Genomic DNA, 19,152 nt, shown 5'->3' on the forward strand with positions numbered 1-19,152 from the left:
TTTTGCCTCTGTCTTTACAGCTTGCACTCTCATCTCAGATCTCATCTCAGATCTCCTTTGAAGTCATCACTGTACTCCACATTCTCTCTGTCTGTGCTTCCCCTGTTCAGTTTTTCTGATATGACTCTGATGCCTTAATATTTTAGCTTCTCCTTATGCAAAACCAGTGTTGTCTGCCATTCACGTCATGCACTGCTTGGAGGATTAAAACTCACCTGGTATTTTAGGGTACAAAAAGGCACAGCAAAAACATTCAAAACTCCTCCATCCACTGCCTGTTTTTAACTGTGGAATGAAGGGTTCAGTCAGTCCTGGAAGTTGGCCAGTGATGGCAAAGACACAGTCCAGAGAACCAGGATATGCTCTGAAATGCATATGCTTTTTTCAGCTGAGATTTTGATGAACAGGAAAGGCTGATAGGATGGAAGGAGGCTCATGAAAAATGTTGAACACAGGTTGAATAACTGAAGACGACAAAGAAATCTTCAGTCCTTCTCATAAACTTCTCAGACTGTTGAAGATATACCTCATCAAAATCTTCCATAAGATCTGCCTCTTTCCATCTGCTTAACTTCTTTCTCAGAAAGCCAAGTGCTAATTAGAAAGCTTTGAGCCTTGGAAACACAGGTCACTGAAGTCAGGGCCAATTGTCACATGCGCTTTGAAGGGAGCTGGGACCTGAGCTCCCATAAGCTCTTGTCCATTTCAGTACAACTATACTCACAATGACCACAGTAGGGATCTTCGATCCAGTGTGGCCTCTAAGTAATTCTGAGATATTTATAGTGTAATATAAGTAGTATTATGTTCTGTCAGAAATAAAAAATAACCAAAGATTTCTTATGCAGCAAAAAGTCCACCACTCACATGCACTTGTAAATATAGGTGAGCATCCACTTTGTTTCTACCATATCTAAGCCATATTTACCACTCTTGATTTTGACTGACTGTAAAGCATAAGGTCACCACAGCAGTGACATGACTCCAGTCACCAGCAACATATTTAGTTATCATAGAAAGTCCTGGCCTCAACTTGCAAGCTCTGACACAGTCTTGAGCCCAGAAGCCTTCAACCCCAAAGATAAAGACCTATTTCCAATCTTTCTCTTCAAGCAGTTAAACAGATTATTTCAGGAGTCTTTTTTGCTGAAAATGACTACCTAGAGGACATTTTCAGTGTTTGTTTTCTCTTTCTAACTCGATTACCTATAGAACAAGAGAAGCTGAGACACTGATTGCCTTGCAGTCGTTTAGAGGAATATCTTTTCAAGATTGTTTTTAAGACATTGGAGTTATGCTTGAATGCTCCTCTGTGTATTGGATCATATTTATCTGGCTGTATTTAACTGCACAGCCTTACAGAGAACAGTACTTGTTATACATACAGATCTATGTATATCAATATATGTATTTACGCATACATATTCTGTATGTGGCAATAGAGCCATACTATTTTATTCTGTTTATAAACCCTATGTAATTAGTATTATCTTGAGAAAAATGAAAACTAATTTATTAGCTCTATGCTAAATCTGGCAGAACATTTAATTGCCACTAACACTTAAAGAATAACAGAAAACTAATAACTGAGGATCCTTGCTTTCTGCTATTGCAAGTATTCCTCCAAATTAAAGAGAAATTTCTCCCTTTCTGCATGTGTAGCATGTTTGTCTAAAGGTGGGGTTCATGTCACCTCATCCCAAAGAACTGAAACCTACATGTTGAAATTCATCAGCAAATTCACTCAACTGAAGCTGTAGCCATTGTTCTTGGAGTGTTTCCATCTCTTCCCAGTAGTATTGAAGGAGGCTAAATGAGTAGTTTAGGCAGGATTACTAATTTTAGATAGATAATTTTAGATGATTAATCTAAACTCCCCCAACAAGCCTCCCTTAACGATCAATGAAGGCAGACAAGCAGTTCCAGGGAAGGGTTCCTCCTACCTCTCTCAGACACCTATTTGAGGACAGAGTGACTCACTGTGCAGGAGCCTGTCTCCCTCCATTAACTCCTTCAAGGCTAATGAAACACCTAAACAGACTGATTCTTCCACACCTCCAGTTCCCTATGGAGGGGAACTTAAGGTCTGAAGGGACTGGGTCCCTAGAAGAAACATGTATGTCCCTCCAACACAAACTCAGCAGTAGCAGCTGGATCAGAAATTTAGGCACTCAGCTCCGTTTACAGCTCCCGTTAGGGAGCTCAGCATCTTGCCACAAATTTGTATCCATATGCCTTTTACCATAAGAAATGCTTTTTTAAAGCAAATGTGTCTCTCAACGGTAACCCATCTATGTTTCCATTCCACCCCCATTCGTTGGAGGTGGAATCAGAATCAGATCTGTTCAGACTGAACCCCTTCGCCAGAAACGTGAAAAGCTGTTACGTGTTTGAAGAAGAAAGCAGTTTAGCTCAGCAGGAAGGACAGTGAATGCAGAGTCTTTTCTGTTCCCCATCCTCTGTTTCCTGAGACTCTAAATTCTTTAAGACAGGAAAAGTAATTTTTATGCATTTCAGCACCCACTGCTCTCCGTTCCTTGCCACTTACAAGCAAATGGTAATTTTTAATGTCAAGGACTCTATTCTGCAAGACACAAAGTATATCCTGCAGCACAGAGCTCCCTGTGGAGCTGATAGGCGGTAAAAGTACCCAGTTTCACAGAGGAAGTTTTCAGGATTACCCTTCTGGTTTATTTTCATATCTGAATAATGAATTATTTGCAGAATCCACACTAGAATTATTTCTCTGCTCTGACGTGATCCTTTGAGATATGAAAGTACTGTTTACTTAATACCTCTTATGGGTCTCTGGCCTTCCCTGACTCTCTACCTTAGGGTGCAAAACTTTTCCACAAGATCTAGTTTGACAACAAAAACCACTGATATTCAGAGCACTGACTCTTACCAGACGTGTAGTTGGAGTTCATGTATGAGCAATAGTTGGAGGTCAAAAGCTTCACAGAGCATGCAGTTTGTAGAATTTCTTTTATTATGGGCACAGTCTGCTGCAATATGTTAAAACAGTAAAATGATGTGTGGCAGCGCACAGACATGCATAATACATCAATTCAGGTTAGCTCCACTCTGCAGCAAGAATAAGTTGTCCCTCTATTACGTGTAAAAAGGCTTGTCCAGATGCCAAAGTCACTCCACCTGTAGCAGTGTAACACTTTAGGCTGACTAGTTTTCCCTGAAAGGAGGTTGTTACACATGACAATAATTATACATGGAAAGTTTTATGTAGCAACGACCTATATCCTATCACTTGTACATAAAGCTATGTAAATACAAAGGAAAAAACAAGTTCCAGAGGAGGTGAGGTACAGATGTGAAAATGCATCCCATCTTTCACTTTTTTAAAACTGAAGGGTCAAGACCAGTCTGTAACCATCTAGGCTCTCACTATTATCAGTGGGAGAAAACAGGCTCTACAGGAACATTTGCCCCATCTGTCTTGCTCAGGACAAGATGAATCGCCTCCCGGTAAGGTGACCTAACTACAGCGGGACTCTGAACCCCAGCCTACACTAAACATTTAACTGTGAAACTTAACAAGTTAGAATTAATGAGTCCCTGGGAATCACGCCCATAGGAAGCTTTCCAAATACTTCTCTGAGGCTGAGGATTGAGGGGAAAGAGGATATTTGACTGTACTTGTACTTAGCTTTTGCTAACGAGCCCAGGCAATACCAGAGGTAGAACATGGGGCTTAGGGAGGAAGTCTGTCTCTGTGTTCATGCATCTTCCCTGATGTTTATTGTTACAGGCTTACCTGCTGCCTCCAGTGCATAGCAGACATAAGATGGTTCATGCTCCTGCTTGGTGATGTTATAAGCAGATGCCTTCAGCAGTAAACACATCAGTGCCCTCTCAAAGAGGTAAACGTCCCAAATTCATCAGGGGGAACTGTTCCTTAGTTATCCTCCTTCTTCAGCAAAGTTACCTTTCTTAGGACAACTGGGACACCAAGCTGTCCCTTTCTGTCCCTCTAAAGCCATGCTACAGCTATTCTGATTTAAAGAGGCTTTTCTGTCCTTTGGAAACTGCAATTCTAATGAATAGAAATGAAAAGGTATGTATTAATAGCATCTTAGGGCTGGAAAATTTTAAAAAGCTGGGTCAAACCTGTAACTGAGGAATATTTTTATCTTTCCTCCCCTACTACATCCCCGGCCCCTTTTTTAAACCTTTCCTTATTTTTCTTTCTTTCTACCTGCTCCCTGTTACGAGAAAAGTTGCCTTGTCTCTGCGGACACCGCCCCCCCCCCCCCCACCAGGATCCTGGGCTGCAGCTGCAGAGCCATCCAGCTGTGGGCAACAGTGTGAGGAGCCAGATGTGCGGTGCCCCACCTCCGCCCCGAGCCCAGCGGGACCTCGGCCGGGCACTTACCAGCGGGAGCAGCAGCCAGCACAAACTTCGCATCCTCCGCAGCCGCCGCCGGGTCCTGCCCGCTCCCTCCGCCCGCTGCGACGCTGCCAAAAGCCGGGGCTCAGCCCTCCCCAACCTGCCCGAGACCCGCCCCGGAGAGCCTGGCACCTCCCTTCCCGCACAGCCCGGTCTCTCCTGGGGCACCCGACACCTCCACGCCCCGCAGGACCAGGAAGGAGACCCTCCAGCATCCCCCTGGGATTTTGGACGCACCTCTATGAACGTGTTCTCTGGTCACCCACCTGCGGGGAGCTCCAGCACCGACTGGTCTTTTAGTGTGTCTTGGGAGGCAGACGCTCTCTGTGCAGGACGAGATGCTGGATTTAACCCTCCTTCTGCTCATGGGCACATGTTTGCGGCCGGTGGCAGCAGGTTTTCAAAGGATCTGCGTTTTCAGTGGGTCTGACAGCGTGGTATTCCCGAGGGACTCTCAGAGATGGAGTTTCTGGGTTTTGGCATCACCCTGCTCTGGGATGGAAAATTTTGGGCAGGACAGAGGATTTCCTCCACAAGCTATAATAGGTCTTTCTGGCCCTTGTGTTACAAAGATGCCTCGAATGTAGCTTTATATCTTGGTGTAGTAGGTAAAAGCGAAAGCCCTTCTTGCCTACAGCTTGGTTGGGGGTGGGGGGGAAGGTAAAAAAATTATCATAATTTTTTTTAATGTCAATGTTCATAGGCCTTAGATGCCAGTTCTGGGTTTTGCCATAGTAAATATTGCACTAAGCTTTTTTCAGGACCTGGGGGAGTGGGAATTCTGGGCAAGACAAAAGCATCTTTTCTTCATAAGATTTAAATGCTATTTCATATCTTGGTTTTCATTCATTATTTCCCAAAGGTGTTAAACACAAGAGTTCTGTATAGTCGGAGGAGATCCAGGGCTCACCTGAGTTACCCTAAAATAAGCATCTAATGCTATTTAAGGAAATAAATATTTTTGCAGCTTTCTTCATAAGTGTATAGCTCTCTTATAAACCCTATATCATATTTGCTAGCTCCACCTAAACATACTCAGGGTAGGGCACCCTGAGTGATATTCTTTACTTATGTTTAAGAAACTGAGTCATGTCAGTGGTATCTGTTAGTTTCTCTCTTTGCACCCTGATAGTCCTGACCAAATCACTCTGTTGTAATGGGAATCTAAAGAACTTGTACATGTGTGGCAGCTATATTAAAATGTAGAAATGTGGCTGTTTTGTATCAGGATATGCCCCACCTTAGTCTTGCAAATCAAAGGAAATTGGGTCTAAAATCAAATAGTATCCCCAGGCTCATGCTAGAGAGGCAGTTTGTTCTACAACCAGTGCAGAATAAAGAGGGGGAAGAAGGCATAGATTTGTGGAATAATATTTGTAACCTAATTCTCATTTACTTCCCCTTTTCTGTACGTTTAGCGCATAATGGATTCCTATCACTTACCTGCACAGATAAGCCTCAAATGCTACTCCAAAAATCAAGTCTGTTATAAAATAAAGTGTCTAAAACCTAAAAAAAATTATTTGAAGTCTGATTTTGATTGTTTTTCCCCATCTATAATGGATGAGTTAAAGCTGTGGCCAGCTCTTCACTAGTCAGTAAGGTGGTTCTCACCCCACTGGAATAATTTTTAGGATCCCACTACATGGCAGGCACCACATGGTATCAGGCAGTTCCTAGTCTTAATGCAAAGGAAAATGCAAATCAGAGGCCTATCAAATACCCCCAGGATAGGAACAGATTACAATTTCTGCTAAATTTTTAAATTTCTGCTAAAAGTTTTCAACCAACTTGAGTATATGCGATCATAGAATAACAATATTTTAGGTCAGAAGGGACCTATGGATTTCTGGCCCCAACCATCTCCTCCCCTCAAAATAGGTCAAATTTCAAAGTCAGGTCATGTTGCTCAGGCATTTGGTTGCTGGGTTAACAAAAAAAATATTACTCTCACTCTCAGGAGTCACACTGTAGACACAAAGACACAATTAAATGAATATCAGCATGACATTCTAGTCCACAATATTTCAGCTGGATTCCATTATTTAAGGCCTTGCCGGTCACTTTGATGATGTCTCTTAGGTCATCATAACCAGTCTTCTAGTTTGGAGCAAAACCAAGTGAGAACCATTTTTTTGGGTATTGTTTTGTGTAGTTTCTTGACATGGGTGTTCCCAAGTGGTCGTTAGGAGAAGGTATTGCTTCTTCAAGCAGACGTGGTCTCTCAGTGCTTCCTTCATTATATCTTTTCTCCCCTCCATTTGCTTTTTCTATCTGATCTCCAGCTGGTCTAAAAACCAGGCCACATTCCAATCCTTCAGCTTTAAATTAGTTGGCTGGAAACTCCTCTTGTAAGAGTTTTTGTCCATGTTAATAAAGAAAACACAGCCTGCTCTCGTTGGGTTTTTGTAACATCTCACTGTAGTTAATATTATAAACCTCACCTACATTAAAGTCTCCGAGTTCCTTAGTCTACTTATATTCCTTCACTACTTTAAACCGATCCTTTTGTAGGCTAAAACCTGATTTAGGCTAAAACCTTATTTCTGTTTATTGTATCCATGTACTTTATTCATTCTACTCTTTGTTATTTCTCCGTATGTACCCAAAGATCCAATAATGAAATAATACAGGAAAGTAACCATACTTCTCCTAATCTCTTGTATGCTCTGATGTATTTTGCTACTTTTTATCACAAAATAGTTCCTTGTCTGATAAACTAGCTATAACTAAACTAAGCTTTTTTTTTTTTTTCCCCCTCAGCAATTATAGGATAACTAATCTAAGGTAAGGACTGGCTGCTCTACAACACCAACCTGGGTTCAGAATAAAACTCTGATGTGAACGAAAATGTCCTCTTGTTAACATCAACAAGCAATCTAGCCATCATGATGGTATGAAACTTAATCAATGAAGCAACAGACCGGAGATTCTTCCTAATCCCTTTCATGGATATTCTGAATCGATTGATGACATTTAATGAAAACGACTTGACATTTACTATGCTGCTTAGAATCTTTGTAGAAGCTGGAGAATGTTTTTTCAGTACCATATGCTACCTGAATAAGGCTTTTCCATAACAAAAATCTTTCTGAAATGCAACTGCCTTTCCTCTGTGTGCATATACAAGCACTTCCTTAGACAACAAAAGTATAGTGCACCGGCACCGCATGGCAATATGAGCCATCAGCCAGAGAATAAAGGTGAAGCTATTGACATTTCTAAACAATCTTTTGATAAATCTGACTAAAGATGCAAAACAAAACGCCCTGGAAGTATGAGAGAGAATGCTGTAATTACTGAAAGCACGTAATCCAGTGGTTAGACAGAACATGATGTTACCGAGTAACATACCGCAACTATAATTAAAAACAAAGCTTCACTGTATCTAAAAAATGGAGGATATATAAAAAGACTGATTTTTTTTTTTTTATTCCTGAGAGTGTTTTCTGTGTGATGTTTGGGCGAGTGGGGTGAAAACAGGAAGATAAAACAACTGAAGAAATGGGTTGTTGTTGAGATATTAAAGAGGTAAGGCACTAAATATCAGAAAACAAGTAGAGTAGCATGAGGATAACTTGTCCGATTAATTTTCATTGTATACAATACCTGTATTATCTACTTACTATTTTTCCTGGGTAAAATTGTCTCCTGCTGTTTCCTGGGGCTCTGACTCCTTATCTACCCATATTCTGTTACTGCTACCTGGTCTGACTCCAGGGATACCACAGAAATATAGGCAGAGTTTTGTCATGCGATCATGGACACTTGCCTCACATGGATTCTGTCCCACATGTTTTAATTGTAAACTTAATTACACCCAAGCGTCTAAGATCCTTTCTGAATTGGAAAAATATATCTTATCTGTACTTACCTACCACAAACATATTATTTAGATTCTTTGAAAAATAAACTCCCTTAATCTTTTCAGTATTTCTACCAAAAAAAAAACCTGTCAGTGATCCCTCCTCTATTTCTATTGTATCTTATTTGTTGAATAAGAAAGTAATTTCTTCAGACCTAAAGGAAGTTACTTTTTCCAGTGACACACAATGCAATCTTCATTCCTATTAATAGTCCCTGAAGAGTTGACAAACCAGCTGTTCCTGTGCTCAGAAATAGTTTTATGCATTACATTATTCATTTGTTTTCTTGCTTTCCTCTGGCCATTTCAACTCAAATTCATTTCTGTTTGTTTTTTGAGTAGAACAACACTGACTTTTATTCACTAAAATGCAGTTTTAAGACTAAGCTTGCTCCCCTCATAAGGGCCAAGAAAAGGTCCATGTTCCTCCTAGGTGTAGGTTGAGTCTACAAAATAGAAGATAGGTAAACATCAGTAATCTATTTTTAAGAGCACAGCAGTTCAGTAACTAGTGTATAGTGGTCTCTGTTTCTTTTATGTTTAACAGAGAGAAGAGCACCTTTTGTACAGACTTTTCTCTTTGATTGTGCCAGTTTCTCCACTGACTGTAGAGGGGGCTCAGACAGTAGCTCATCTCACACCCCTGCAGGAGTACTTTTCTCATCTAATTGCAGATATTAAGAGTGTAAATGTAAACGTGTTATTTCAGGTTATTTTCACAGTCACAGACACCATTGAATGCAATTTTCCTGACATAATTTAGATGTCTACAGAAGACAAGATAATCAATTCCTCAGGGCGTACTGATCTCCACCGTGTCTAAAAGGAGGATAGGATGATCGCTCAGATGTAGATCTTTACATTAGGGCTGAAATTCCACACACTGGTATGGACACCTAATGTAGGCATCTATTTGGATGTGTAAGCTGGAAAAGTGAGCTCCCGCTGTGGTTAATTGCCAGTCTAAACTAATTAGCTAGGCTTCCTTTGCAGTTATGAGGACAACATAGGGAGTTCCTGTTAGAAACTCATTTGTACTATGTTGTGGTGGGAGGCACTGACTCCTAAGTCATCCTGTCTCTTTTAAGTGAATTCAAAGGGAGATGAGAGGTGGAGTTTGTTAAAGATGTTGAGAAATTTAGATATCCACGTGTAGGTGTCTAGATGTAGATTGGATGTTAAAGCTTCCATTGGAGTTAAGAATCACCTAAAATAGCATCTTTATTTAGGCTGTTGAATGGTTCTTTAGACTCCATTGACTGTATTGGCTAAGATCTCATAAAACTTTATACACCTCAGTGCTCAATTAAGTTGCCCAATAATAGGTTACCAGTGCCAACTGAGATGCCTTAGCGTATTTATGATTCACAGGAGGCTGGCTAGCAGATATGAAACACGGGCACTGAAGGCATGACAGGTTGAGGCTACCTGGGTAAATGGAACTAGATTCCATTGTGTGGGCAAATTAATCAAGCCCAGAAATCAAATAAGATAAAACCCAGCCAGACTAGACGTCTGATTTATGTTGACTTTCAACATTCTTCTTTGGTAAGATGAATCGTGAATGAATTCATGTCCAGAGAAGGGCAACGAAGCTGGTGAGGGGTCTGGAGCACAACTTTTATGAGGAATGGCTGAGGGAACTGGGGGTGTTTAGTCTGGAGAAGAGGAGACCTTATCACTTCCTACAACTACCTGAAAGGTGGTTGTGGCGACGAGGGCGCTGGTCTCTTCTCCCAAGAAACCAGCGATAGGACAAGAGGAAATGGCTTCAAGTTGCGCCAGGGGAAGTTTAGATTGGATATTAGGAAAAATTTCTTCACTGAGAGAGTGGTCAGGCATTGGCACAGGCTGCCCAGGGAGGTGGTGGAGTCACCATCTCTGGAAGTGTTCAAAAAACGAGTGGATGTGGCGCTTCGAGACATGGTTTAGGGGACATGGTGGCGCTGGATTAATGGTTGGACTTGATGATCTTGAAGGTCCTTTCCAACCTTAGTGATTCTGTGATTCTGTGAATCCCGTGTTATGTGTTTCTCAAAGATTATTTGAATTACAAAGCCTGCCTGCATTCCTTTACCTAAACCTGTTTTTCATGCCGTCATGAACTGTTTCTCCTTAAGATGTTAAGCTTTATGCTGTCATCTGGTTATACTACATTGATTATTTCACTTCCTTTATTTAAGCAGCCCCTTCAATCTCACCTAAAAAAAAAAATATATTTTGATCAACTTTCGCTGATGGGACATTATAATTAGATTTTTTTTATTGCTTGTTGTATTTCTGCATATTACAAGGAACAACATAACTAAATTTTGTATTATTCACAGTTGGACTCACAATAAGAAAGGGATGATGTCATGACTTTACGAGCACACTGCTAGTTTCTCCTTATATAGTGAAGAGTTGAGAACATGAAAAGGGTCCCAGAGTTCATTTTCTTCTTCAGCTGCCTAGGTGTCCTAAAATACCTGTTCATAAAAAAATGTAGTTTCTATGGCAATTTTAAAGATGCATTAGGTTTAAGCATGTTAATACAAACACTAGCAGTTGAATAAGTATTGATGTCATTCACATCTGTTCCTTCAATGGAAGATATTACTTTTAATGAGCCCAGTGCTAGCACAGTGCATTAAGGCTATTTGAAACGTGCTTTGGAAGGGCGGATGAGGAGAGCAGACCTGTCACAAGAGCTGTATCAGGACATCTGTGGGACCTTCAAAACTTTTGTGGCAGTGGAAAGCCAGAGTGCTCTGCTGTCAAAAATTATGATAGTATGGTTGCTATGCCTCCCTGTGTTACTCTTCACATTAAACATAAGGAAACGTGGTCTTTGAACAATGAAGAGAAGACTGCCTTTCCACCACTAATTCTTCTAAACAACAACAACAAAGTTCTTGACATGTTCCCATTCCTCCTGTCATTCAACATGATCTTCTCAGCATCTCTTTCTAGTCTCTCAGCTTTGTAGAAATACCATATTGCACTTAGTTCAACCCCAAACCCATACCAATAGGAAGGGTATTCTGAGAGTTGGATCAGGTCCAAAGCTTACATCTGCCCTAGCAAATCGAAATGGGAAAGGACTCGTTCTGTGGCTGCAAGAGCTAGTAGTAGAGACGGTTCCTGTCCATATCGCTAGCTTCTCTTTGCCCCAGAAAGAGCTCAGCCTTATCCCTACAATCCATTGGAAACAATCTCCGGACTGTGCTATCACCTGGGTTGCAGCCAGGCATGATCTACAAGGGTGCTAGGCCAACCCATGCCAAGTAGTATGCTAACAATGAAACCATATAGATGCCACAAACACACCAATGCTTCCATCTATCCCTGGCCCTTATGCTCTTGTACTCATGACGTGTAGGTAGCCCTGCTCTGAAGACAGTGCCTTCTGAATCTGACATTGGCTGAAGTGAGAGCAAAGACTCAACAGAGTGAGACTGAACCAGATGCAGAATTATTACATCTTTCTAAGCCTGTGGATGAAGACAGAGGAACACAGCGAGCATTACAGCAAATGTGTGTGCTGCTACTACACAGTCAACTAACTCGGACGAACGCACTCATGTGTTTTCAGCAGATGATAAGGGTACACATATATTCACAGAAGTTTTTAATGTCTAGAAGCAGCATCACTTCTGGGAGGAACGGTGTAAATATGTAAATATATGTGCTACACAAACACCTTATGTATGGGTTTGATGACTTAGCCAATTTCTTGATAGTCATAGGACAGCATAAATAACAGGAGGATGATTAGCTAGAATTGATTACCTTTGATTAGCTAAGAATTACACACAGAACAAGATTGCAGTACACAAACACATTGATTTTTTTAATGACTTATTATTAGAAAAGTAATGAAAAATATCTAAATAGCAATAAATACAAAGACGCAACGCTGATATATATTCAGGCACCATTCCTAGGTAATGAATTCATCCCATGAGGTTCTTCTCGGCTTCTTTAGTTTTTATATTGTAGATATGTACAGCTGACCTTCTCATGCCATAGCTTTATGGGTAATGAAAAAAGAAAAACAGACATACTTAAGTGTCTGTTTTTCTCATTTTTTCTCATATTTTTATTTTAACATTAGACCAATTGGATCTTGTATGCCATTGGCTATACTGATTAAATGAATCTAAATAAATCCTTTATGTGATCTACCCCCTAGAGATTCATTATTCTGAGTGCTGGCATTTTGGAAAAGGGGAACTAAAGAAAAATTAAATCATAACAGGAACCAAAAGCTTTCCTGTGAGGCAAACTTTGTGTGCTCAAGGCCAAGCACTGCAAGCTATGTGTAGGGGGAAATTAGTTGACTCAATTTCCGGGAGTGCAAATGCTGTAACTAAAGATTTCTGAGTCACAACCCTCAAATGGGACAGAATCAAGTCTTATACGGATGAAACTTTCTTGTAGGTCTTCCAGCTAAAGTAGTCATCAGAGCACTAGTATTTGTCCTAAAAAGTAACTACCTCAGGAAAACGGGAGGGTCATCAGTCTCTAGGGTTAAACAGAAAATTCATTTAGTATCTATGCAAAAGATATCAACATCAGCCTACTCCCTTCAACATACATCTTTGGCCTATCAAAGAACTGCAGAATACCTCCATTTACATTGATCTTGGATGAAAGCCTTATACTAGTTTCCTCTAAAGAGATTTCACCCCCAGGAATGCCAAAGTCAGGCTTCTGTTCTGAACTACTTTGTGGAATGGTCTCTCTCTCCTGTTCTACTGCCTGCAGGGTGCCTAGGGAGACCCCCCTGAGGTAACGCACCTGAAGTTTGGCAAAGTGGATGCTGCAAAGTGTATTCCCTAAATGCTGCCCTGTAAGTAACTGCACAAACTGAGCTACCACACATCTCAGAAACAGCAATCCCTTCAGACGCCTCAGAGCTGAACTGTTTCTTGTTTCACAAGTAGTATCTGACAGGCTAATAATGAGAAAGGATGAAATATAAAGTATATTTGAAAACCACCATCCACTTTGGCTATGAAAACTACTATAGGGAGACCTTTTTCTTTTTTCTTCATTTCCCCTTCTCTCCCTCCCTTTCTTTCGTTTTCCTTTTCTAGTATAAAGACCTCTCCCCCTCCCCAAAGATATTAAATACATTTAAAAATCTTATGGCTGTCAAAGGGTTTTCAAATGACTGCTTCTATATTTCATGAAAACGTATATAAAACATATCTAGCTAAAATCACAGTCCAAACTAATATGAACATGTCCATTTGTTAGTGGCAGAACATCTCTTCATGAAAAACCCACGACAAAAATAATATGGAATCCCTCTTTTTTTTTTTTTTGAGCTAGGCTTTTATTTCATGTTAATACAAGTGTGGTGGCACCAGATGATTACCACCTTACCCTCTGATTCATAAGTGTAGGAAGAAATATCCATGAACGTCCCCCAGGAATAGACCAATGAAACAAAGAAAAGTTTTTATCCTGCAAAATTTCTGAATTTGCAACAGTTTAACTGATCTGCAACAGTTTAACTACTCTGCGGGAAAACTGTAAAAAATGTCACTATAGTGGCATTTACAAGGAAATTAAAAAGAAATCTTGATTTGGCTCAAAGAAAGAATATTGTTTAAACTTTTGGCAAATCAGTAAGTCAAAATACTGGGGTCAGAATGAAGGCTGTAGTCATTACTTAAGTGAAATTCTATTTTGAGTAAACTTAACATATCGGAAGAAGAGATTGTATATTTTATTGCTGTATCTGCTACATCTTTGTGTCATGAAACATTTTTTGTAGTAACTCAACAATGTAATATATTAAAGGTAAGTGGATGCAATTTTGACTGCTACTTGAACATCCATATTTTAAGGAAAAAAGTAGTAGTGGAAGCGGAATACCACCTAAGCTAATTCTACAACTCAGTGACATTATTTGAATCCTGTCCAGCAAATAAACCATTGCTTAATTTAGTAATTCTAGGTGATCAAAAGCTAACTACATTGTTTTGTCATAAGTATGTGGGGAAGATGTTTTCTAGTTATGTTTCTGTGTAGTGCTTGCCCATGGTTACACTTATTTTTCTAGGTGCCATTACAAATAACAAAAATAAAACTGTTTGAAAAAAAGTATCAAAACCATTTTCTTTCCATTAAAAAATAATGTAATTCAACCATAAATTGGTTTGGGGTTGGGTTTTTGAGACAATTATGCAATAGGGAATGTATTTCACAATTATATCCAGAGAATTAAGCTGTTTCCTACAGCATTAGTTGAATAACGTGAGAAAATTCTTACTGCAAATAGCCATGAAAAACAGCTGCATGAAAACCAAGTCAACATTAGGATTTATCTATACCCAGGAGCTCATGAATAGAAACTACATAAAAATTAACTAAGCATTGCAATTGATTTACACCCAGAAGAGCAGGATTAAGAAGTGGTGTAAGTATGGCATGAAGCACAGAGAGGAGACAAGCTTACAGTTGGGATTGTGTCAAAGATCCTACTATCTGAACTCGCTTATTTGTCCAAAACTTCATTTCTTTTAAAGACAATTGTGATTGCCTTCCTCTGCTTTCACCAACAATATTTCAAAACCAGTAGAAAAACCTCTGGATTTACGGTAGTCAGGCCAGAGAACATAAAACCATAAAGTTCTCCTTAAAGTGGGGTAATTCCATTTATACTTATAATAGCTAGTTTTCTGCGCTGAACTTGGTGAACTGAACCCCTTTCCATGTTACATAATTTTTTATGAACATATTTTAATTCTCTCAAATTAATTATTTGAAAAACTAGTGAATAATTCTTGCATACTGATAAAATAAGTTTGACTTGAAGCTTCAGGTACATGGAACCTTTACATTATCTGATCACATTGACTTAGCTTCTGGTCTTAGTTTCCTGATGGAGAAATTACAGTAATTATTTCAACGTTGGGGTTGGTTTTTTTTTTTTTTTTTTTGATGTGTGCAATAGGCAATACTCACCTGAAGACATCACAAAAGCATTTGTTTCCCTACTTTTTCTTTCTCTCCTAGGGAAAATAATTGTGAAAGATGAAAACAGAGAACAAGTCCATCACAAAGTCCTTACAATAATGCTGGTGAAAAAATTCTCTAATATTGCTCTAATCTGTAAAGAGAGTCAAGATTTACACACAGGCCACAGAAATTACCAGAGGAGATGATCATGCTGAAGATGCTAAAAAACTTAAATCACACATCATCCTTAACAAATACCTACTTTTAATAGCAGCCAATTGTCAATTTATAGGGCCAAATGGGTCAACAGGCATTTAAATGTGACCAGCTGAGACTAACACATTGTGTTTAAAGTGACTGATTTGTGTAACAAATAGTTAAGCCGTAGACCACTTCTTCCCAGAACATTTTTTCAGAAGCTGCAGATTGCCAGATGCCAGCCAGGTATTTCTGGAAGAATCACTGTGTAGCTGAACTCTTACACCTTTACCCAACTTTGTGCCACAGTCACTGTTAGAGAAAAGAATCAGGTATTAAAGCCTTTCCGCTGAACCACACCACTGTTTTTCATGAGCTTAAGCTTAAAAAAAAAAACCAGACACCCCCCCCCCCAAAAAGCTGATGTATTTTCTCATTTTAAATATTTCAGAACTGGAAGGTTCATTCTGCTATTTAAATAAAAGCTCTTTGAGCAACTATGTTTTATTATAAAGTTTGCCATTAAGAGGCCCTGAATTTTCTCTGAGATATTATTAAGGAAATAATAAAACAGCACTCCCGTTTCCACTTGCCACTTAATGTGCAACTCTTGATGCAAATATTAACAGGCAAATCAAATTAAATAGAAGCAGAAGGTAGGCGAAGGTGAACGCACAAAGCAACACAAGCTTTTCTGCATTGTTAGTTTGTTCTTAGAATTGCTTTTCAGGCAGGCGTATGAATCCTGAAAAGATACGTGATTACATCCTTGAGTACAGGTCTGGCCTGGGTACACATCCTCAGATCTTTTCTTGGAAACATCACCACCTTAATTCAGGTTGAAATGATCAGGTGATTAGTAGGTTATTTCTGCAGCCTCCTATTACGAGGGATATAACTATCAGCTGCAAATACAATTCTCCTCTGAGAACGACGAAAATGGCTCCTGTGGCCTCCGTTAATTAATAGATGGCAGTGGGTTTTGTATCAAGGACTTGAATGTTTCCTCCTAATGCAGGGTTTGTTGTTATTGTTGTTTCTCCTTCTGACAGTGGAGGGCCTATTATAGTGGAAAAGCTACTGAGGTAGAATCACCATAATTAAAAAGACATTTCATGAAACACGAAGCAGCAACGGGAAGACTGTCCTCTTTTGTCTTGGTTAAATGTGAAACTACTTAGCAGCCAGAAGAGTCTGAGGGGCTGGTGGTATGTGCCCAAGGGTTGTTTGTGGTGGTGTACTTGCTGCGATGGTGAATTAAACAAAAAGAGATTTATGCAGCAGAGGATTCAAGGATCCAGTGAGAAAAGGAAGGCAAACATAGCTGGTGACCTTTGAAGATGCTGTTAATGCAGGCAACCCATGCAGGTTCGATGCTACTCAAGGTGCTTTGTCCCCTGTACACTGTCTTCTGCAGTGAGGCGAGGTGGGCAGCGGGGTGGGCATCACCTCGCATTAGCAGCTCTGTGCTGTTCTGCGCTCAGCTGCCTGTGCAGAGACAAAGGTCTTGCCTCTGACAGAGACCCGACACCTGAATTTCATACTAGAAGTGAGCAAGTGTTGTTGGTTAAGAAGGAAAAAAAAAAAATAGTGTGCAAGCCAAGTCACTACTGAACTGAGATTTTGAAGTTGAGGAACAGATAATTAATTTTTCAGGTTGCTGTTAATTCTTATCAATCGAAAAGGTGTTCAGGCTGGTTCGTATTTGCCCTTCAAGTATACCAGTGGAAAAAAAAAAGACAAACTAACAACAAAAAACCATCAAACAAACAAAAAGCCAGGTCAGAACAAGTAGGAATAGTTTGCTTAGGTTTTATTAATTCTCTATTTTTTAAATAAAGTCCATGGAAAATCACAACATACCAAAAGTTGTGTGATAAATATCAAGAGACGGTGAATGAAAAACCATACAAGAGATCCTCTTTGATATACTTATCACCTTAGTTTATCTCCTCATATCTCTGCAAAGCTAGAACAAGAAAGTAGGGGCTAAATACTGCAAAGTGTTAGAGTGTAAGTTCTATATGTATGTGCAAAAGTGAGAGAAGTCAAGCACTTGGAAAAATGTTTTGAGCTTGGAAAGGTGCAAGAAAATAGACAGTTTATTAACATGTACTTGCTAACAAAAATCACATGGACTAATTTTAAAACTGATAAACAATCATCTTTATTATAGAACCTATTATAGAAATTTTAGCTACACTAATAGAATTGTACAAGTGACAAGAAGAATCATCGATGTAATACACATTTATAAACTTGGTAAATGTTTGTACAAGGCCAACAGTTTAAAGATCTGCTGGGGGATAAATATTAATGACAATCCTGTGACAAAGGGAAAAAGAACAGGCAAAATTAAGAGAGAGATGAAAGAATCCTTGACAATGTTTTTTTTTGAGCAGAACCATTCAGCCTGGTAACAAAAAAAAAGTCATCATATTTAATCGCTGTCTGGACTTTTGAGAAAGGGTGTAGGTATCCCACCCATGGCAAGTGTTCACTCATACTTTGAGTCCTACATTTGCAACCAGACCAACAAGGTGATATTTGGGGAGACAATCTATGGACTGTCTTGCTCCTAACTGTACCTCAAAGTATGAACTTTGGTCTAATGCAATATCCAAAGCTAGATACAAAGGCAGTGGAGACAGGTTATTCTTTCACTGAATCCAGCAGAATGTCACCAAAGGAAGGCAGTCTATAACCTAAACTAAGTGTCTCTTCCTCCTCACCCCACTTCCAAAACAACCCTCATTTGAGAAATGTTGCACTGAAACCCCCTAAGTCAAAACAAAAGAGAAGTATTCTCGCAACAAATCTGACAAAATAATCTTCCCCACCTCACCGGCGGCAGATATTTAAATAGCAATACAATTGCCTACGGATGGACATATGACCCCATTTGAGATACTCGAGGACATTATGCCTGGCCTCCAGCTGCTGCTCCAGAAGGACACAACATTTCTGTGGAGCTTTAACGCTACGAGGCAGCTCAGCCCCACACAGCTGCTCGCTCACTCTTCACCAGTGGGTTGGGGAGCAAATCAGAAGGGTAAAAGTGAGAAAACTCATGGGTTGAGATAAAGACAGTTTCATAGGGGGAAGCAAAAGCCGCACATACAAGCAAAACAAAACAAGGAATCCATTCCCCACTTCCCGTTGGCAGGCAGGGGTTCATCCATCTCCAGGGAAGCAGGGCTCCGTCACACGTAAGGGTTACTTGGGAAGACAAACGCCATCACTCCGAAGGTCCCTCTTTCCTCCTTCTTCTCCCAGTACAATCACTTAACTACAGTGCTATATCCATCTGCCTTGTGGAGACCTCTGCGGTAACCCTGGACGTTGTCAGTGTGATTAGATATACACTTTTTCATGCCTGAACTGCTCCCATACTGTGAAAAGGAATGTCAAGAAAAATGGTTTTGATTAGCAATAACCAAGGAAAAATAGATCTATCTTTGGGGAAGTAGAAATCAGACCTTCTAACAACTTCCAGGTGCTGGAACAAAATCTGTGAGGTGACATCAGAATGCAGTGCTGAGATTAGTGGTATGGAGCATCTTAAAATGAAATCATTCTGTGTCCAGTTCCGTGGTTTCATGGACAATGGAATGCATGAATTCTGCCTACATGTCTGTTCTTACCTGTTTTCCCCCAAAATTTTGAAATCTAATGTCCCATTCCAGCCACTCTTGACAAAGCAACAAAGGCTGAGTAACATTACTTTTTG

At 39.9% G+C, this 19,152-nt stretch overlaps 1 protein-coding gene across 1 annotated transcript in view; it reads right to left on the bottom strand.

Annotated features, from left to right (window-relative positions):
* Positions 1–4,552, bottom strand: part of LOC309417641 (vasoactive intestinal polypeptide receptor 1-like) — a gene marked incomplete at its 3' end in the record, with an annotated part of 29,978 nt that extends 25,426 nt beyond the window's left edge. The window contains exon 1 of the mRNA XM_082015168.1: positions 4,391–4,552. Coding sequence (XP_081871294.1) covers positions 4,391–4,423 — 33 coding nt within the window. The 5' untranslated portion in view covers positions 4,424–4,552. The remainder of the gene's footprint in view (positions 1–4,390) is intronic.
* Positions 4,553–19,152: the final 14,600 nt, after the last annotated feature.

Source organism: Phaethon aethereus (assembly GCF_964289735.1).
Source record: "Phaethon aethereus genome assembly, chromosome: 2".
Taxonomy (NCBI): domain Eukaryota; kingdom Metazoa; phylum Chordata; class Aves; order Phaethontiformes; family Phaethontidae; genus Phaethon; species Phaethon aethereus.